General features: G+C 41.4%; 1 protein-coding gene across 3 annotated transcripts in view; it reads left to right on the top strand.

Annotated features, from left to right (window-relative positions):
• The window catches only part of DLG2 (discs large MAGUK scaffold protein 2), a 2,047,541-nt gene that overhangs the window by 364,928 nt on the left and 1,660,363 nt on the right, over positions 1–22,250 (top strand). Inside the window, exon 1 of one of the 3 annotated variants that reach the window (XM_073612840.1) lies at positions 8,141–9,094. The exons of the other annotated variants lie outside the window; for them this stretch is intronic. Within the exon in view, the coding sequence (XP_073468941.1) occupies positions 9,065–9,094 (30 nt within the window). The 5' untranslated portion in view covers positions 8,141–9,064. Of the gene's footprint in view, positions 1–8,140; positions 9,095–22,250 lie in introns of those variants that run through there. 3 annotated transcript variants of the gene reach the window in all.

Below are 22,250 nucleotides of genomic sequence, written 5' to 3'. Positions count from 1 at the left end.
GCGGCAGAGTTTTTAAACGTGGAGGGCCATGTCTATCATACCCTGTCACATCTTCTTGGGTATTTTCTGTCATAAATCACTGTGGAATAGTCGGTTGAGGAACTTCTGCACGAACTGTAGCTTTGAAGCATTTTGTATGTTGTGGAACATTTTCCTTTTCAGCAATTCAACAGAGAAAAAAGGACACTCAGAGAGTACTCCAGTTTCCTTGACTTGTGGTGGTGTATCTGTATACCCACGAGTTTCATTCATTTAATATTGCTATATCACTAATACGGATGAGCCGAACACCCCCCTGTTCGGTTCGCACCAGAACATGCGAACAGGAAAAAAGTTCGTTCGAACACGCGAACACCGTTAAAGTCTATGGGACACGAACATGAATAATCAAAAGTGCTAATTTTAAAGGCTAATATGCAAGTTATTGTCATAAAAAGTATTTGGGGACCTGGGTCCTGCCCCAGGGGACATGGATCAATGCAAAAAAAAGTTTTAAAAACGGCCGTTTTTTCAGGAGCAGTGATTTTAATAATGCTTAAAGTCAAACAATAAAAGTGTAATATCCCTTTAAATTTCGTAGCTGAGGGGTGTCTATAGTATGCCTGTAAAGGGGCGCATGTTTCCTGTGTTTAGAACAGTCTGACAGCAAAATGACATTTTGAAGGAAAAAACTCATTTAAAACTACCCGCGGCTATTGCATTGCCGACAATACACATAGAAGTTCATTGATAAAAACGGCATGGGAATTCCCCAAAGGGGAACCCCGAACCAAAATTTAAAAAAAAAATGACGTGGGGTTCCCCCTAAATTCCATACCAGACCCTTCAGGTCTGGTATGGATTTTAAGGGGAACCCCGCGCCAAAAAAAAAAAAAAAAAAGGCGTGGGGTCCCCCCAAAAATCCATACCAGACCCTTATCCGAGCACGCAACCTGGCAGGCCGCAGGAAAAGAGGGGGGGACGAGAGTGCGGCCCCCCCCCTCCTGAACCGTACCAGGCCACATGCCCTCAACATTGGGAGGGTGCTTTGGGGTAGCCCCCCAAAACACCTTGTCCCCATGTTGATGAGGACAAGGGCCTCATCCCCACAACCCTGGCCGGTGGTTGTGGGGGTCTGCAGGCGGGGGGCTTATCGGAATCTGGAAGCCCCCTTTAACAAGGGGACCCCCAGATCCCGGCCCCCCCCATGTGAAATGGTAAGGGGGTACAAAAGTACCCCTACCATTTCACTAAAAAACTGTCAAAAATGTTAAAAATGACAAGAGACAGTTTTTGACAATTCCTTTATTTAAATACTTCTTCTTTCTTCTATCTTCCTTCATCTTCTGGTTCTTCTGGTTCTTCTGGCTCTTCTGGTTCTTCCTCCGGCGTTCTCGTCCAGCATCTCCTCCGCGGCGTCTTCTATCTTCTTCTCCTCGGGCCGCTCCGCACCCATGGCATGGGGGGGAGGCTCCCGCTCTTCTCTTCATCTTCTTCATCTTCTTCTCTTCTTCTTTTCTTCTCTTCTTCTCTTCTTCATTTTCTTCTCTGGGCCGCTCCGCACCCATGCTGGCATGGAGGGAGGCTCCCGCTGTGTGACGGCGCTCCTCGTCTGACAGTTCTTAAATAACGGGGGCGGGGCCACCTGGTGACCCCGCCCCCCTCTGACGCACGGGACATGACGGGACTTCCCTGTGGCATTCCCCGTGACGTCACAGGGAAGTCCCGTCAAGTCACCGTGCGTCAGAGGGGGGCGGGGTCACCGGGTGGCCCCGCCCCTCGTCATTTAAGAACTGTCAGACGAGGAGCGCCGTCACACAGCGGGAGCCTCCCTCCATGCCAGCATGGGTGCGGAGCGGCCCTGAGAAGAAAATGAAGAAGAGAAGAAGAGAAGAAAAGAAGAAGAAAAGAAGATGAAGAAGAAGAGAAGAGCGGGAGCCTCCCCCTATGCCATGGGTGCGGAGCGGCCCGAGAAGAAGAAGATAGAAGACGCCGCGGAGGAGATGCTGGACGAGAACGCCGGAGGAAGAACCAGAAGAGCCAGAAGAACCAGAAGAACCAGAAGATGAAGGAGGATAGAAGAAAGAAGAAGTATTTAAATAAAGGAATTGTCAAAAACTGTCTCTTGTCATTTTTAACATTTTTGACAGTTTTTTAGTGAAATGGTAGGGGTACTTTTGTACCCCCTTACCATTTCACACGGGGGGGGGCCGGGATCTGGGGGTCCCCTTGTTAAAGGGGGCTTCCAGATTCCGATAAGCCCCCCGCCTGCAGACCCCCACAACCACCGGCCAGGGTTGTGGGGATGAGGCCCTTGTCCTCATCAACATGGGGACAAGGTGTTTTGGGGGGCTACCCCAAAGCACCCTCCCAATGTTGAGGGCATGTGGCCTGGTACGGTTCAGGAGGGGGGCCGCACTCTCGTCCCCCCCTCTTTTCCTGCGGCCTGCCAGGTTGCGTGCTCGGATAAGGGTCTGGTATGGATTTTTGGGGGGACCCCACGCCGTTTTTTTTTTTAATTTGGCGCGGGGTTCCCCTTAAAATCCATACCAGACCTGAAGGGTCTGGTATGGAATTTAGGGGGAACCCCACATTATTTTTTTTTTTAAATTTTGGCCGGGGTTCCCCTTAATATCCATATCAGACCTGAAGGGCCTGGTATGGAATTTAGGGGGGCTCCTACGTCATTTTTTTTTTTAAATTTTGGTTCGGGGTTCCCCTTTGGGGAATTCCCATGCCGTTTTTATCAATGAACTTCTATGTGTATTGTCGGCAATGCAATAGCCGCGGGTAGTTTTAAATGAGTTTTTTCCTTCAAAATGTCATTTTGCTGTCAGACTGTTCTAAACACAGGAAACATGCGCCCCTTTACAGGCATACTATAGACACCCCCCAGCTACGAAATTTAAAGGGATATTACACTTTTATTGTTTGACTTTAAGCATTATTAAAATCACTGCTCCTGAAAAAACGGCCGTTTTTAAAACTTTTTTTTGCATTGATCCATGTCCCCTGGGGCAGGACCTGGGTCCCCAAACACTTTTTATGACAATAACTTGCATATTAGCCTTTAAAATTAGCACTTTTGATTTCTCCCATAGACTTTTAAAGGGTGTTCCGCAGCATTCGAATTTGCCGCGAACATCCCAAATTGTTCGCTGTTCGGCGAACTTGCGAACAGCCAATGTTCGAGTCGAACATGAGTTCGACTCGAACTCGAAGCTCATCCCTAATCACTAGTTATTTGGAGGGTTTATAGACCTAATTGACTTTGGTGTATGCCTTAAAGATTTATATGTCACTGTTTATAATGGTTTTCACTATTAACAGAGCGCAGCTTATTTTTTATTTTTAGTTGATTTATAGTGTGTATCTCACATAAAGTTGCAGCAGTTCACCGTTCATTTATATCACTTGGTTAACGGGTTTAGAGTGATTTACAGACAGCGCAGTAACCTACCTTTGATATTTGGCCTGCATATAGCCCTGACTTCAACCCTACTGAACACCTTTATGATGCATTGGACTAGTGATTGCGAGCCAAATTTTCTCATCCAAGTCATATTCCAAGGCACTTTAGAAAATGGAATTAATTATAATTATAATTATACCAGTGTCTGTTCAAAAGGAACTTACTTGGCAATTGTTATAGAAACGTATACACTAAGGATCAGTTCTGGGTTGAAGATGATTGGAATGTTGGAGGTAATTCAATAACACAGAAGTAACCCACACAAACAGAAAACATACAAACAATTTTTTTTGCCAATGCCATATATGTGTCCTATTAAGGTTGTATGAGTATTGCATCTCTCTGTCACCCTCAGCAGGCTTCCACTGGATACTGGGAGCTACAGAAATAAACTGGGACACACTGAAGATGCCATATTTTCCATTTGTCCTAGCAACACTGAGGAATACACAGACAGAGTCTTGCAAAATCAGGCCAAGGAAAGTCTTGCATCCGTCCAGGAATCCTGCAGTGTTTGCTTGGTGTATTGGCTCTCAGCCCAGCAGAAACATTTGCACAGTGGAGTATTCAGAGCATGGTCGAGACACAAGTGGTACACCCCCTTTTGACAGTGGAGTGTATGAAGTCTTACTAAGCAGTAGTGATTGGTGAATCCACTTACTACCAATCAACCTGAACCTGCAATCTACCAGTCAACCAGAACCTGCAATCACCTTTACAGGTACCAGGTACCATATCCCTATTATAATTAAGGACAAAGACTTTGTAGGTACTATAAAGATTTACAGCAATGCTCTTTATAATAAAAATGTATAAAACATTTTTTTATGTAAATATTAAAAAATATACAGTATGCCATGTTAGTGGGTTTACACATTGGTGACTGATACTCATACATGTGCTGCACAAGGCTTAATTTTTAAGCACAGATAGCCAATCAGTGCTTCTGCTTAAATGATACCCCTTTCCTATATAAGTGACCACATATCTTGCTGCCAAGGCAAGAAGCTGAACAGAGCCCCTGAAGCCACAGCTAGGTGAGTATTGTAGATGGCAATAGAAGGGGGGGGGTGCATAAAGAAGCTTTTATTTACAAATAGTGTGAGAATGGAAGGAAGTTCAAAAAGCACTACTCACCTTCTCCAAGCTCTAGTGCTTCCCTCCTTCAACACTGATCTCTGCTCTACTTCCAGATTAATTGATGTCCAGTGTCCTTAAACCCTTTCCTGGGAACCCATTGTAAAGAACTCTCCTGTTCTTTGACAGCTGCTGGTCTCATTCCAGCATCCTGGTTTTGGCTATGATGCATCACTGTCTGTCTGTCCACCTGCAAGTTGATTGAGGTGGCCAGTGTCTGGATGGAAAGCAAACCTGATTTAGGCCAGCCAAGCCTGTAGTCTCATGCTTGTGATAGCGTGTGTAATACGTGCTCAAGCTCTCTGTCTGTCTGTCCTGCTCTGCTCTTTGTATTCCCCCGTTGATGACCCTGGATCGAATATCAACTATTCTCTGAACTCTGCCTGCCCTTTGACTACAGATTGGACCATGACTACTCTGAACCTTGCCTGCCAAGTACCTGTTTGCTGTGCTCAGTTCGCGCCTGCCCCGGCGTGGTGGCCAGACACTATAGCATTGTGTATAAGACCTGAGGGCAACCGAGTACCGGTAGGTCTGCTTGCCTTATGGGAAAGGGGGCTGCTATAGGTAAAGTACAAATTCTGGATGGACCCTCTGCACACTGCTATACACCCATCCCAGCAAACAATGCAATGAAAAACATGGATATTTAGTTGACATATTTTGCAATACATGTTTAAGCTGACCATCTGTGTCAATGTATTTCCTCTTCTGGACAGTTCTACACTGCTTTGCCACTGCAAATGCTACGGTGGATACCATACCAACATGGGGCATAAAGAACCAAGTGACCAGTTCTGAACCTAGTCATTCTCCCCGACCTTGGGTCTTTATGCCCCATGTTGGCATGGTGTCCACTATAGGATTTGCAGTGGCAAGGCAGCGTAGGACTGGCCAGAAGAGGGATTAATTTTACTTGAGTGAGATAGGAGGAATCTGGCGCACAGAGGATTTATGCCCAAAATTTAAATTAAATTAAAAATTAAATTAAAAACAAGTCTATTGAAAAGTAGTTGACATACTAAAAGGCTGAGTCTTTAAGTCCAAAAAGTCCATAAGACCATTAGTCATAAGTGAAGTATTTGTAAGCAGCAGTCATCCAAAGAGTGTGTCCAACTCTGAAAGACATGTAAAGAAAGAGAAAAGGGGGGGGGGGACCTGAGTGTAATATTATTGTATGATTTTATTGAGCCTAGGATTAAAAACACTCACACTCACTACAACTGGGGGAGCCTGCAGGACGGAGGGACCTCTTAGGGCTGAGTATTTCACGATGAGCAAATTTATTATCATCTTCTTGTGAGTGTTTTTAATCCTATGCTGAACAAAATCCTACATTCATACTACACTCAGGTGGTGCCCCCCCCCCCCTTCTTTTCCTTTACAGGGATTACTTTGACGCATGTATTGCTATATATGTGAAATAATATATGTAAAAATATAAATCAGCGCAAATACGTATAACAATGCTCAGCAGCTGAACACCAGGGTCAAAATCAAATCCCTTGAATAAATGTAAGCAGGCAAGAGCGATGATGTAAACACAACTCTCTGAGGATGCGCGATGGCCGCGGGTGACGTCACAAAGTATCCTCTTTCTGGACGCGTTGCAGATCTGCTGAAGAAGTCCCCGCCCACTGGGGATCGCCATCGCGCATCCTCAGAGAGTTGTGTTTACATCATCGCTCTTGCCTGCTTACTTGCACTGGTTAAGTGCTTCACTTGTGAGTGTATCTCTTTTATCTTTTTAAATAAAATTGTTTATACGGAGAGCACTATCTTTGCCATTATTCTCTGTTCCATATGCCACTGTATTATCCGAGAGTGTCCTGATCCAGCCTTATGACGGAAGTTTTGAACGCTGAACCGCTGTGCTCCATACCTGTATGACCCATAAGGGAATGCCTATTATGACCCTCTATAATTAAAGTGTCCTCGTTGTCAGGTGAGAGGCCACTCTGCATAATGGTGGTGGGCACGTCGATTTGTCACCTTTTCCGGCATGCTGTTTGATCACACATGATTGTTTGGATTCACTGGATGACTCATGGACTTTTTGTGCTGCTTTGAACTTTGAGAGATTTAATTTTCATTGTGTTCTGTGGAAACTGACACAATAACAGCACGTAGTCATATTATATTTGTGTTATTCATTTTATGACATACATCGTATATGTATGATTTGTCCTTATTTAGCGCTGCACCATTTGCTTATACATGTGAAATAATATCCCTGTTTTTCATTGCATAGTTTGCTGGAAAAGGTGTATAGCAGTGTGCAGAGGGTCCATCCAGAATTTATAGTGTTAATATGTGGTCACACCCCTTTAGCACCTGATAATTCAAGTACATGTACAAGCTATTGGGATTTGAGCACAGGTATATCTTTTCTCTGCTGTAGGTAAAGAACACAGAAGCCAGCTATAGTGCCTGACCACTTGCGTTAGGGGTAGGCGTGACACCCATGCTGTCATGAACACCTCCCCTAGGCCAGCATCATTACACAGCCTGGGCTCACAGTATATAGTTGCATAGAAAAGCACTAACATGTCACAACCTGAGTGCCAAATTTATTAAAGACTTCCCACTGCTCGACAATGGAGAATGGGACGAGGAACAGCATTATTTAGGTGATCACTTGGAAGACATAGGTTGGACTTGACAGACTTTTTTCAAACTCACCTACTATGTAACTTTGTAACATCTGCTTTGAGTAGGTGGTGGGAGTTGAAATTGAGCCTTAAACATACCTCCCAACATTTTGAGATGGCAATGAGGGACACCTACTACCAAACATATGTAGGCATAGGACATGCCTCCTGCCACACCCCCTTAAAGGAGAATTAACCAAAAAAAAAAAAAGGTTAATTAAATCCACAAGAGCTTTTTTTTTAATTTTTTTACCACTACTATTCCTTTTGGCTTTTAAAATTTACAAATGCAGCAATTTAAAAATTGGATGAAAGGTTTAGCACTGGGAAACACTTTTTGAAAGATAAAAAGTGCATTTTATATATAACTATATGGATCAGACCAAAATGAGGGACAAATGAGGAGGAAAGAGGGACAGAGGGACATTTCTCCAAATCAGTCCATCGAAATCAGGGACAGTTAGGAGGTATGCTTAAAGCAGAACTAAACCCCCCTATCCTTTACAGCCAAGGAAGCTGCCATCTTAGCTCCTGTTTGATCTGCAGTTGCCATGGTGCTGCACATGCGATCAGTTATGACACCAGATGGCTTGACAGTTTGGTTGAGTTAACAAGCAACTGTGACAGTTATCATTCACAACATGCCTTGAATGTAACAGTTTTTTTGGAAACAGTGAAATCGATGGGTTTAGTTCCACTTTAAGATGTCAAATTGATGATGAAAAAGAGAAAGAATAGAGAGAACAGGCAAAAAATATCTGTGCCCCCCAAGGCAATGGGTTATGTTGCCTTTTCATAAAAATCAGTCTTGCCCACTCTCCCACTGACAAGAAGATTCTAGCGTTTGACAATATATCATTTAATTTCCCCTGCTAGGCTGTCAACGTCTCTCTCTCTCTCTCTCTCTCTGTTGAAACCTTGAACGCTTCTACTGCTGTACAAGGGAAAAAAAAATATAATAATATTCTAAAAATATCTCTCATTACGATCAAAAGGATCACCCACAGATTTTTATTGAGAAATCCTTTATCGTAGCAAGAACTATTACGTACGTCTCCTTTCAGTTCTTTGCACCATGCCCCTTGCTGTGTTGTTTTCTGAGTTAAGATTACTGATGTCTTTGATATTCTTCCTGTTTTCAGAGATCGGTTTATAGGGTATTCAGGCAGATGGCATGTGTGCTTAACAGAAGCTGTCTTTAAACAAGACGTGTTCTCCGTTTTAAAAAAAAAAAAGAAAAGTGCTTTAACCCAGTAGTGTATCAGAAGCCAGGCAAAGGATGTAAAGACATGTGCCTTGTAATTGTAGAAGATAAGTTGAACGATTGAAAGCGAAAAAAAAAATTGGCACAGCTGATGGTTTTGGCCATGATGAAGCATTTTAGGATTCAGCTCTCTATTTAAAAGTCTGGTTCTTCCTGATCTGTTGTATTTGCCTCTTATCTGGAAAGAAAAAAAAAAAAATAGAAGGATATTTTGATTAGAAGGATATTTTCGATCAGAGACGTAACATTGATTGGTGGCACAATCACACTCGGAAGTTTCGGATTTTCTTGATCTTTTTACGGATTTCCAGATACCTGTATTAACCAGACATGCTGAGAGCACTGCGAAAGAAGACTTGCTTTCCGTACTGAAGAGGCCCGATAGAGAAAAAAAAAAAAAAAAAAGCACATACACACACACACACACACACAGCAACACAGGCACACACGGTCCTTGCAGCTTGGTGATTCCTGCATTGTTCTGGGGGTTTTTTTTTGTCTTACAAGAGATTTTCCTCCGTTCGCTTATGATTTGCGTTCCGTCCGGCCGAGCATCACGAAATGGATTGCCTCTGTATTGTTACAACAAAGGTAGGATTGTAATCTTTGTGCGGTGTGTGTGTGTGCCGTTGTATTAGCAGGGGCTGTGTGTTGCTGCTGCTGATGCTGCAGCAAAGGCTCTGTGACTGTTCTTAAGCTGCAAGTTGCTCTCTGGAAGTGCTCAGAAAAATTGTGCAAATAATGATTTATTTTTATTCGTGAAAATGAAACAAAAAAAAAAGAAATTAAACAAAAATTCCCATCGATACAGCAACTGAACAGGAAATGTCATCACAGGATGTGTGTTTGGGGAAGGGTCAGTTTGAAAAGTCTTTTGCCAGTGAAAAGCTGTACTTTTAAATTTAAGGAAATGTGAGTCGTATTATGCTTGTTGTTTTTTATGCTTTTTCCTTTTTTTTTTTTCTTGTTTTTATTATTATCTTGTTGGCAAATTTTGAAATGGGATTCTTAGATGTTGTTCATGGCTCACTTTAAATGATGGGTTTTCTCAAATGCTTATTATTATTCCTGTTTTTTTTTTGTAAATGAAGGAATTTATTGTATGAAACATATTGACAAAATGATAAAGCGGCTTTTAAGGGAGCTGTAAACCTAAATTCCAGTAATTCTGATAAAACTCTGAGAACTACGATAAAAACTAGTAGACAGACTGAGCACATATGTTAGTCAAAGTTTACAGCTCCGTGTATGGGGTTCGATGGCTTTGCCCTTGAAGGTAATGTTACCCGTTTATTATATTTAATATTTAATATCTCTAAGATATGATGTGGGTTAAATAAGAGTTCTTTGACCAAGAGTGAAAGCTTTAACATAATAATAACATTTATTGGTGAGTAGTTGAAAGTCTAATACACAACCATCTATCTATAGTCCTCATAAAGTAACAGTAATGTTATAGGGAACTTGCACTGATGCGGCGTACACACGACCGGACTTTACGGCATACTTGATCCGGCGGACCGGAGTCCGTCGGACAATTCAATCGTGTGTGGGCTCCAGCGGACTTTTTTTCCCCAAAAGTTCGACAGACCTAGAAATGAAACATGTTTTAAATCTTTCCGATGGACTTGAGTCCGGTCGAAAAACCTGCTCGTCTGTATGCTAGTCCAAAGGAAAAAAAACGCTAGGGCAGCTATTGGCTACTGGCTATCAACTTCCTTATTTTAGTCCGGTCGTACATCATCACGTACGAATCCGTCGGACTTTGGTTGATCGTGTGTAGGCAAGTCCGTTCCTTCGGAAAGTCCGTCGAAAAGTCCGCCGGGCAAAGTCTGCCGTAAAGTCCGCTCGTGTGTACGCGGCATAAGAGTATTACTGTGGCTGCCATCGGTGACCACCTTCTAAAAATGCTATTTGCTTGGCTGTCATGCTATTTAAATCTTGCCAGTACTTAAAGAGGAAGTAAACTCTGGGTTTTTTTTTTTGATCCCTCTTTTTTTCTTCCCTGCAAAGTAAAGGCATAATGTGCTGGTATGCACCGCCTTGAACCAAGAGCAAAAAGGGACGAATTCCCTCCTGTGTGCCCTTTTTACACATTCATTTAGACCCATTCGTAACCACCCCCACTAGCCTCCTGTCCAATGAGATATTGCCAAGAGGTAGTCCTTTTAATATATTATATTACTGTCCATCCTACTGTATTGGCCTCTAGGGGCAGCATTGTCCATGTATCATCTCTAGGTGCCTGTTGATCCTTTGATCTTCTGTAGCAGGACATTCATCAATCATCTTGTCAGCTATGGTCCCTTTCAAGTTTGCTTGCATAGCGTTATAACAACAGACGATCCAGAGCCAAGCACTGTTCAGCCTTGATGGAGGCCTGATCTCTTCTTTTAGATATGCTACAAAGACATTCCAGACTGCCCCCAAGAAAGCAAAGGCTTGGTTGTTTCAACCAGAATGAAACTCCAGAAATATGATATTAAATCATGTTGCCTTCCAACAACATGCTAGATGTAGAACCCCAGAATTACGGTTTATCATAACAATAATCCTCATTTCATTCTCAGATTAGGGATTCTGAGCAGCACTAGTCCTTTCAATGTTGTAATGCCTGGATGTGTGTGTAGGGCCCAGGTGTTGGCGCCATATTGTGACAACATTGTCATTTTGTGTGTGGTTTTTATATTTGGGTACACTGGGTGGGTTGTTCCCACTTAATTGGTGTTACTATCACCAATAGTGGGTTAATTATACTGTCTTTTCGATAAAGCCTTTCTTTTTTTTGATATACCGTGGTTGATCCTCCTCTTTGCTATTGTTTTTGGAGACATTCCTTTGTCTTCCTGCTGTTTCATATGAATTGACTCCATATAGTCTTGGAGATATCCTGTCCACATGGACGAATCGGTGTAAATTAATTAAATACTGATACATTTTCAGTTACTGGATAGTGGGCCCATACTTGGTTTTATTTTTATGTATTCATGGTATGAAGTAACACCACCTCAAATGGGTTAATTGGGCAAGACAAGAAAGAGGAATGTAGTTGCTAAGGGTAACTAAACACAAATTTAAGGCACAAAGCAACTACTCATTGGACATGGTACCTGGAAAGTTAACATGTCCTCTGGTAGGGAGAGGGTTGATATTCTGTCTCCATCCCTAGCGGTCCGTTTTCAATAGCAAACTAATCCGAACCCATGTTACGGTGATCTATGGCCTGGTCACGAGGTAACGGAAAGTGATGAAGTTAATGAGTGCATGTATGAAGTCCATGCTATGTGCACGGCGGAACCCCATTCTGTTACTGGGAGTGAGGCAACAGAGGTACGCTGGACTGGTGGAGTGTGCGTAGGCTCAGCACGTCCCCTCTAATGCAGCATACATCAAATTACAGTGTGTAGTGACACAGGACAACACTTTCAGGGCATAACAAGAAGAGAAGTGTGCACCACAATACGCAACCCTGTTTGGGTCACATTTGTACTACGTTTTGTCATATTAACTCCATGGTGATGTATGCACCAATGTTTTTATCTTCATTTTATATTAATAAACTATATATTATATTTGCTCCAATATTGTGTATTTGCCTGAAAAGTCCCAATTCACCGGGGGGTACTTCTGCTCTTGTGTTCTATACTATAGGGATGTTGGCAACAATTAAGGTCTTACGATGGTGGCTGTACTTATCTAATTTCAGGGGAACTCTGTACTTTATTACTGCACATAGTGAAGATTCATCTGTGAGTTTGGGAACAGCCTTAGGGCCAGTTCACACCACATGCAGTCCAGTGTGTTATTTTTCTGCATCAAAAATGCATGGAAAGTAGGTTATTTGTTTTTTTAATGGCATAGTTCACACCAGTGCTTGCAGTTCCAGAGGTCCATAGACGTTCATAGACGCCGAATGCAAGACTCGGCCCCGCCCCTGGCGGCCGCGTCATTGCATTTCATTGACAGCAGCAGAAGCCAATGGCTGCGCTGCTATCAATATATCCAATCAACAGCCAAGAACCCCCTAGCAGAGAGACGGCACATCCCCGTGGGTCAAGTTTGAGGGTTCAAGTAAGTAAAATGGGGGGGGGGGTTGGGGGGAAGGTCACTGACAGGTGTTTTTTCACCTTAATGCATAGGATGCATTAAGGTGAAAAAACATGAACCTTTACAACCCCTTTAAGGTTAAGAAAAAAGATAAGGAAAAAATGCACTGGACTGCACCAAAAACGCACCAGAACGCATCAAATACGTGTCGAAAACGCGCATGCAGAAAAGCATCTGGAACGCATCCGGGTTGTGTTTCTATGGTGTGAACTGGCCTGGCCCTCAATGTTAGGTAGGACAAGTAGACCCCACCTACAACATAGCGTAGTCAGAAAAGAGAGAGGGATTTCCTTTCACTTCCTGTCCTTTAGATACAACAGGAAGCGGAAGGAAATTTCTAAGTGAGCTAAGTCCCTTCTTAGTTGTCACTGAAACAATGTGCCTCCATTAGCAGATTTCCTCTCTAATGACAACTCAAAATGTTCACTCAAAATGTTGTATTTTTCCTCACTTTCAGTCCTGGAGATATTGGTCACCAGGACATATTTTGTATGTGAATCTCCCTAGTGGGGACAGAAAATATCAACCCAACGGAGGTTCTAACCCATCATCACTCAATCCAAAAGTTTAAAAAAGTTTTGTCTTTAGATATAAGATTTGAAAACTCTTCACATTTTTTTTTCTAATTTTCAAGTAGTATATAGTATGTGTACATTATAAAGCACCATTATAGAGCACAAAAACAATTTTAATATTCCTTTGGCTGTTTGATATTCTTTCACCAGCAGGCAAATGTGGACAGTTCTATTAGAAAGACTGTAAGACTAAGTGAAAGAGATTATTGCATTAAAATTTAACACAGAGCTCTGAACGATGCTGTTAAACTGTGTTAGATACAAACTTATTATTGGAAAATTGCACTAAAATCTATTTTTTGACTTAAAATATTTGATGCAAAAAAGGGAGATGTGTCGAATGTAAAAACCAACTGGAAAAAAAGACATCTTGTGTCGATGAAAACAGTTAGGCCTCTTTCACACTGACAATCCGTTCAGGTCCGCCTGTCAGTTTTTTAGGCGGACCTGAACGGACCCTCCATAGACCTCTATGGAGCGTCGGATGTTAGCGGTGACATGTCCGCTGACATCCGACCCGCTCCGATCCGAAAAAGTGTAACGGAGGAAAAACCTACTTTTCCACCCGTTTTCGGATCAGATTGGGTGACGACGGACTCTATGGTCCGTCATCATTCGATCCCCCATAGGGGAGGGCGGCATTCTAACCTGTCATCTGCCTGCACAGCGGGGATCGGCGGAGCGATCCCCGCTGAGCAAGCGGATGTTCACGGGGCGGATCATCACGGATCCGTCCATGTGAAAGAGCCCTTAGTCTAGTTATCTCAGTTCTAATATTTCAAGAGTCCTGTCTCAAGGTTTACCATACAATTACCATCAATTGATTGACTTCAAGCCCAATAAAGCCAAAACGTTGTTTTTTTTTTGTTTTTCTTGCTGGGAAGTGTTTGTGACTTTGTCAGTGTTATATGTTCCAGTTGGGGGCGCCTGTGCAGGACCAATTTTTAATCCCCCCCCATTCAACTATTGGCCAAATAAAAAATCTTAAAGTGGTTGTAAACCTCTGACACGGAACAGGAACAAAGCAAATCCCTCTCTAGTGTGTAATTGTCTCAGTCCAGACCACTAAATGTCATTTATGTCTGCTGCCTCATTTCTATGCTATTTGTATGAGTCACTTCTGACAAGTTGTCCTGACACCAAGAGACAAAAAGGTGACAGGGAGGCAGCTTCAGCACACAGCCGGTGATTGACAGCCTCAGCTCTGTTTCTGTGTGCTGAGTAAAGGGGGAAGTGTGTCGTCCCTTCCCTCCAATCAGTAACTTCAGCTCCTCCCCCCTGCTTCTTGAAAGCTCAAACAAGCTGTATAAATTGTGGATTTTAAATTGCTGTCGAGAAGAGAGGGCTGCAGATAAACAAGTAAAACTTACGTAGGAGAATTTGTATCCTCTCTGTGTATCACCTGAGGCCGGTCACTTCACTGGCTATATGTAAGGGTTTTCAACCACTTTAATTATTCTGCGTGTTGATTAACAACTATATAGAAGCAGGTCCAGGTATACCCAACATCCGTCTGACCTAGATCCAGTATAAATGGGCTCCCTAAGTCCCAGGGGGTCTTTGTGCAGTTTCACAGTTTGCTAACATTTTATGTACTCCTCTGTTGTGGATATTTATCCCACCAAAGTGGACGCGGATAAAATAAAATACAAATTTAGTAGAATGTTGGAATTTATTGCTATCATTGTGTTGTTGACCCACCAAAACCAAACCTCACATTCCTTGTATGTTCATCACAGTGCTCATCACAGGAACAGGAAGTGGGAGAAAATCTCCCCAGTGGGGTCAGCAAAAAAATTTTGACTGGAGTTTGGCTTTCATTTATAGCCAGGGCCAGATTAATACTTCCAGCCCCTAGGCCATTGATCTTGTGTTGCCTCTTTCCTACCCCAACTGACTGCCAAAATCAAACAACCAATCATCTTATGGGGGGAAAGACTTGTACAGTGCCATATCCCAAAACAACGATACAAAACATAGAAAGGATCTGACCCCGCCAATGGGGATCTTTAAAGGCTCCGTACATGAGGCACCAGTAACACAATCAAGAATCATACAAATGCAAATTTTATGAATCACATTCTGTGAATAAAATAGTAACCAATTGTCTTGGTACAGTTAGAATATCATTAGGCATCATAAAAATAATGCACCATTCCGTGCTAAAAGACTAATGCATAGTCCATGATGAATTTCATGAATGCATTGTTCAAGCTCCAAGGTTTTTGTTTTGTATGACTATCTGGCCTTGGTAGGGCTTAATAAGGTAAGATGGCATAGCCACAAAAGAAAGATGTGGGATGAAAAATGTATAAACTGTACCAGGACAACAATAATGTTCCTGGCTGGATGGCGCCAGCAAACAGGGTAGCAGGATGGAACATTTTATTATTATCATAAGAATTTACTACTGACATTTAACAACATGGTATATGGCTAGCTGTGTACCTTGTGGGGGGGGAGCCCTGCCACGCCAGACCATGACCTATTTTAGATATTTAGTGATCCGGCTCTGTTTCAAAGTAAAAATTCCTCATAGTTCCAAGATGATCCATCGAGAACAATCAATGTTCTGGTCAATTCTGGTCTACGTAACATCTGTAGCAGTTATAAATTGATGATTAACTTTGTAACATTTGGCACTTTGAACTTTTTATTAGTAAGTGCCATTAAGTCGATTCCGACCCCTGAAGACTACGTGGATAGTGTTTCTCCTGAATCTTCTAAATTCTATTTGGATCTTCAGACTTCGGTGTTGTTCATACTTTTTGTGACTTCCTCTATCTACGTTTCTACTGGTTGTCTTCTTCTTTTCTCTTCAACTTTTCTAAGCATTAAAATGTTTTTGCATATCTAAAGTGACTTGGTTCTTCTAATAATATATATAAAAATTATAGCTTCAATTTAGTCATCTGTTCTTCCAGTGAAAGGTTGGGTTTGGTTTGTTAAAGGATTCATGTGTTTCTTTCCTGTGCAGTCCATGGTATTTTTTAGGATTCTTCACCAACACCAACATTGGGGTGAGGCGGGCGGCCGGGGCCGCCGCGGCGGGGAGCGGGCAAAAGACATGGGTACTTTTCCTACTGCTTATCTTGCTTTTTCAGTGTCCAGCCTTCACACCATTCTGAATTAGGGGAATTCAAAAATCTCTTATGGAGACCCACACTACTGAATCACATTCTTATACTAAATACAGTATATGAGCAATTCATTCCAGTCATTATAATATTGGGGCCTTTGGTATTTGAATGTTTTCCAGGTAACCCTTAAATAGACTAACTACTGACAACAAATACAGTGAATCCAGGCAAGCAAATGTGCCCAACTTTTGTGTTTTGTATATATCTCTTTTTGTGTATGATATAATGAGGCATTGTGATGTACCAGATGTCTGATGTCCAGGTGGCAAAATGAGTCCCTCTTGTAGACCTTCTTCCTTTTACATGTGGTTCTCTGTGCCTAGTCAAAGACCCATCTCCAGCCATCATTTTTTTTTTTAGTTCAGGACAAGGTGGTAAAGTTTAGAACCTCTGTCACTAGAAATTTTGGTTTCTTTTTGAATGCATCAGTTTGAGGAATTTTGCTTTGTCATATTCATTACATTAAACCATTTTGTTTTCAGGAATAGGTTTCATACCTTTGCCATTTGTTTCATATATTCGTTGGTCTGGTTGGATTCTAAATATTTTGCGGTTTTTCCAGGAGATTGCTGTATATTCAATATATTATCGAATCGGACGGATCCAAATTGGAACGGTTCAATTTTTTGGGCATTATGGACTGGCGTCATGTGCATCCAATTGGACTAAAGGAAGGAAATTCATATTCATTCGTTATCCAAATCTGCATTGTTAAACAAATTAATTAATTTCCCCATGGGCCCAAACTACTATCTCATCATGTGACATCATCCGAATGAAACAAATGCATTCATTCATTGCGTTATAACTTTTTTTCCGATTCGTTGACATTTGTTACTATGTCCATTTAAAGATTCGTATTCAGTGCCTAGAAAAAGTATTCATACCCCTTGATATTTTCCACATTTTGTCACGTTACATAAAACACATTTACGTTTTTGGTTGTAACATGACGAAATATGGAAAATTTCAAGGGGTATGCATACTTTTTCAGGGCACTGTATTTTGTCTGCACTTTATTTTAATTAACATACCCCACAATGATCTATTCTTTTTTATGTAACCCATGATGAAATTAAAGTTCTTCTTAAAAGGATTTCCAGTCTGGGACTGAAACTCCGAAAAAAACATTTTCGGTCAAAAAATGCATCGTAACGAAACGCACATGACTATCTGTTACCTGCTTATGTGTACTAATTAGAAAAACAGGTGACCTTTTTTTTTTTAGTAGGGACAATTTAGAACTTTCACTAGTTTATTTATTCTTTGCTGATTGTGTTGCCATTAGGAAACAAACTAATCAATTTATTCCCTTTACAGCTCATGCCAGGTCTAACCTTGTAAATGTAGGGTGTTTCAGCAACTCCCAACTGGTATAAGACATAAAATACATTTTTCACCAGAACACCTTGAATCTTTCCAACAAAGCTCCCAGGTGTGTTGGTGACATATTTCTTCTATCTTCTAATAAAAAATCCTACATCTTTATGTCTAGTTGAAAAGCGTTAGACAGAACAGGACGTGAGAGAAAATCTCAAACGTGAAACAGACAGCAAAAAAGGTACACCGCTTCCAAGCCCTGAATCAGGGCACCCTCATGGAAGATCAGATGCTGAGGGGCTCATCCTGTTGAGTTATGTTTGGATAGAGTTGTGAATGATTCAAACTTTGCCAATTATTTTTCGCTCAAATCTAAAGGAAAGACTGGCTGCACCTGTAAGAAAGTGTAAATATTGGTAACTTTTTTTTTTATCTGGACAGCATGAAAAGAGAATTTCTGCTTGGGCCCTCCTTCTCTAATGTGTTTCACCAACATTGGTGAAACACATCAGAGGAGGAGGTTCCAGGTGGAGACTCTCTGTTCATATTGTCCTGATGAATAAAGTTACCAGTGTTTGAATATTCTTCAAAGTGCAGCTGGTCTTTTCCTTTGGATTTGAGCAATAAAGATGAACAGAGGTCTTCCTGACTTTGTCTAAAGCCTCGTACACACGATCGGATTTTCCGACGGGAATTGTGTGATGACAGGCTGTTGGGGGAAAATCCGACCATGTGTACGCTCCATCGGACAATTGTTGTCGGATTTTCTGCGGAGAAATGTTGGATGGCAGGCTTTAAAATTTTCCGCGGACAAATATCTGTTGTCGGATTTTCCGAGCGTGTGTACACAAGTCCGTCGGACAAAAGTCCAAAGTACAAACACGCATGCTTGGAAGCAAGGACAAGCTGGGAGCAGTCGGTCTTGTAGCATTCGTAATGGAGAATGAACATTTGTGACGCGGCAAATTATGAAATCTCGAAATGCAGCGCACAATTCTCTTCTTCTTTAATGGGATAATAATGAAGCTGTTTTGCCGATGATACTGATGGAGTTATTGCAAACAAATTTTCAAAGGCTTTTATTTTCTAGTGATAGCAAGAATAATATTATTATGCTTGTTATTTATTTTTTTTGGTGCAAGTTACCACAACACCATTATCCCGTAGTTTTTAAGATCAAAGATACAACTATGTTGGTTTCCCTTGTTCATTTTACATTGTATTTTTTAAAATGTAACTACCTACTCCCAAACTGTCATTTGAAGTAAAACACATAGCCAAGTTATTATTCTACACAATTTTTTTATTGTGCATTAAAAAACAAAACAAATAGAAATTAGACATGATATCTGCCTATAGAACTTAACCAAAAAGTGCATTCTATGCATCCAAAAATATACCAAAACAAATCATTATTATTCAACCAAAAAATAAAATAAAAGCCTCATGCATGTGTCCTGCTTCTTAATATAGGGGGTCAACAATGCCAACAGTTGGTGAAAGCAGGGGTCCGTCATCCGGAAATAATTCCGAAAATCATCCGGATTATTCTCCTGGAGCTCCCACGGTAAAGGCATATCACATAATTGGTCACAATTAATAAAGAAACCAATTTCAAGAACTCCTCCTCCTCCTTTTCCTGGACTGGACTTGGGTCAAACCAATAACTCCAAGGTCAATAATAAATAACACGTTATCTCCTCTGATTCCGCAACATGGCTGGTTGACGAACGGCTGTTCAGAAACGAACTGAAAAGCGCAAAATGAAAAGTGCTAAATGAAAAGCGCGAATCAACATTCACCAAACTTCTACACAAAATTAGCAGAAGGAGCCCAAAGAGTGGCGCTAAAGAGCTGAAAAACCATGTAGTACGTCACTATGTTCGTGTTTGTTGGCCGACAATTGTGTGCTGTTTGTATGCAAGACAAATTTAAGGCCAATGCCCTTCGGACAAAAGTCAGAGGTTATGTCTGCAGAAAATCCGATCGTGTGTAGGAGGATTTAATCTAAAAACAATTTAAAAAAATGAACTGGAGCTCAGCCTAAATTTTCTGGTTCAGAGAACATTTTTGCAGTCTTTGAGCCAGCGGTATGTTCCTATGTATCATATCTCACTCTGCATCATGCACTACTCATATACTTGGAGCTAAGCAAAAGGTTGTCTAATTTATAGCAATTAATTAAAATGTCTAACTTTATAAAGCCAGCAATGAGCTCATAATTGCTCCACTGGTGATCCCATAAATGAGAACTTGTGCTCCACCTTGGATTGACCTCTGCAGATTGCTAACATTACATTAACTGTTGAAGTTCTTTGAACTGCTTTTCAGTGCATTTTTATAATCCCTCTCCAGTCCTTGGGGAATGGAATGCCAAGTGAATGACCCAATAGGTTCAAATGACATGTCATCATGATGTAAACCCCACATGTTACAATCTGACTGTGTAATCACCCTTAAATCTACTAAAAACTATGTAGTTCAGGATGCTGTCTAACTGGATGCAAATTAAAGCAGAATTATAGCCAAATCTTTTTCGTCTATACTTCTCTTGTGGATCACAGGAGTGCAGTTCATTCTGCACTCCTGTGATCCATTTTCAGACGAAGCCTGCTGTTGGCTGACGTCACAGAGCTGTTCCAGGCTCTGGAAAGATCCCACCCAGAAGCCTGGATCGGCACCTGGCTCCGCCTATCAATAATCTGCATAGCGCCTGAGCCAGCCCCTTCCGCCCCTCCACAGCCCAGTGCTCCAGTCAGTGCAGGAGGGGAGAGCAGAGTGGAGGGGAAAACTGAGCGATCAGCTATGTTTGATCGCTCAGTTCTCACTACAGAGCTATCGGGGGACCAATGCAGTATCAAGACGATGCTGCATCTACCTAGGTGAGTATAAATGTTTGTTTTTTAGATAGTCCATACTTCTATTTTAAAAAGGTAGTTTAGGTCCATTCCATTCAGGAATTTTGGTAAATTTAAAGGAGATTGTATAGTCAGTTTGTAATGCATATGGTGAGCTTTACCTGGGCTGTAGCAAGTTCTTATCTGCAGGTTGTCAGAAACCATGAAATCAGACCAAGACAGAAGTATAGTTAAATCACACTTGTTTAATAATAAAAGTAAAAAAGAACAAACGTAGTCAAAACATAGCCACAGTTCAGGAACCGGAACGAATAGTCAGCCAAGCCAGAAGTCAGGAATCAATGTAGTGGAACAGCAAGCAGGATCTGGAGCCAGAAGGGATGTCAGCAAAGCATGTCTTTGAACAGGAACGCAGGAGATAGTCTCTGTGATGTTGACCAAGGTGAAGGCAGAGATCCACTGGGCTGAACAGCTTAAGTAGGCAGGACTGACAAGCAGGATATCATCAACAGCTGAGTAACTTTCGAGAGATTGGAGCTGGCAATTAGCTAACAGCTGAGCAGCCAGCTCTGAGAAGGAATGGCTGAGCCCAACCCAGCCCTGACACAGGTACAGGTGACCCCTGTGCTTTATGGCAGAGTTACCAGAAATTGGCACCCCCTTGATGATGTGCCATGGCGCATGCACTATAGAGTATCCCAAGATCTCCTGTGATGCATGATGTGAGAATCCCAGGCAGCTCTGGGCAACTGAGGACATAGGGCATAGCAAGAATACGGGAAGTGCGAGGAGAGTTCCTCCCCACAAAAAAGGTTTTTTCTTTTAAGAATAAAAAAATAAATAAAAAGCAGGTGTCCGATTGTAAGATAATAGGGGGAGGGGGAAATGAAAGAAGGTGGGTGGGGAGGATGAAGGTCTACTTAGTTAATTTGTTTTGTTAAATTTGTTTGAATCATTCAATTCCTATTCAGGATTCGTATTTGGAATTTGTTTTATGTCTTCTCTCAAATTTTCTTCGAATTTATTTTTATTTATAATTTTTTTTTTTTTTTTGCATTGGAATCGAAAAAAATATAAAATTTAAAATTTGACCAATTCAAAACTTATTGATACGTTTCGAATCAATAAGTTTCGAATCGGTCAAATTTAAAATTTTATATTTTTTTATTCCAATGCAGCAAAGTGAACAAACAAAAGAAAAATCTTCATCAAATTATTATAATGACTCCTTAAATCACCTTTGACTTAACAAAAACAGCATTATTTCGAAATGGTACTCCAATAACACACACAGTCTTTGATTTCAGAAATATGTTTACAGTTTGAATTCAAATGGAATTCGATGTATAATTCAATTCGAATTTCATTTTGAATTTTGGAAATTCGGACCAATTTCATTTTGCTACTCAGGGCATTTGCTACATTTCGTTTATACTGCAATTCAGGTTTTTCGGATATATCCGAATCTCCGAATGACGAAAAATTTGTCTGAATATTAATGCGGAAAGAAACAAAATGCACAGGTCTACTACTTATATCAGTATATGTTTTAAAGTAATCCCTCGTTGATGGAGACCCATGTGCAGGGACATCTGCAGCGGGCACTGCGGCACCCCTGGATTGGTTGGACTTACCATGCTACCCACACTACATACTCCGTGGCGTCTCAGTGCTAGTAGTCAAATCAGTGTCCTTTGAGCTTCAATCTGTAACATCAGATCCACAAGGTAGATATGTTTTTATACAT

The sequence above is a fragment of the Aquarana catesbeiana genome, linkage group LG02 (genome assembly GCF_042186555.1).
Source record: "Aquarana catesbeiana isolate 2022-GZ linkage group LG02, ASM4218655v1, whole genome shotgun sequence".
Classification (NCBI taxonomy): domain Eukaryota; kingdom Metazoa; phylum Chordata; class Amphibia; order Anura; family Ranidae; genus Aquarana; species Aquarana catesbeiana.
The sequence above is the reverse complement of the archived record's forward strand: the minus strand, read 5'-3'. Positions and strand labels throughout refer to the sequence as shown.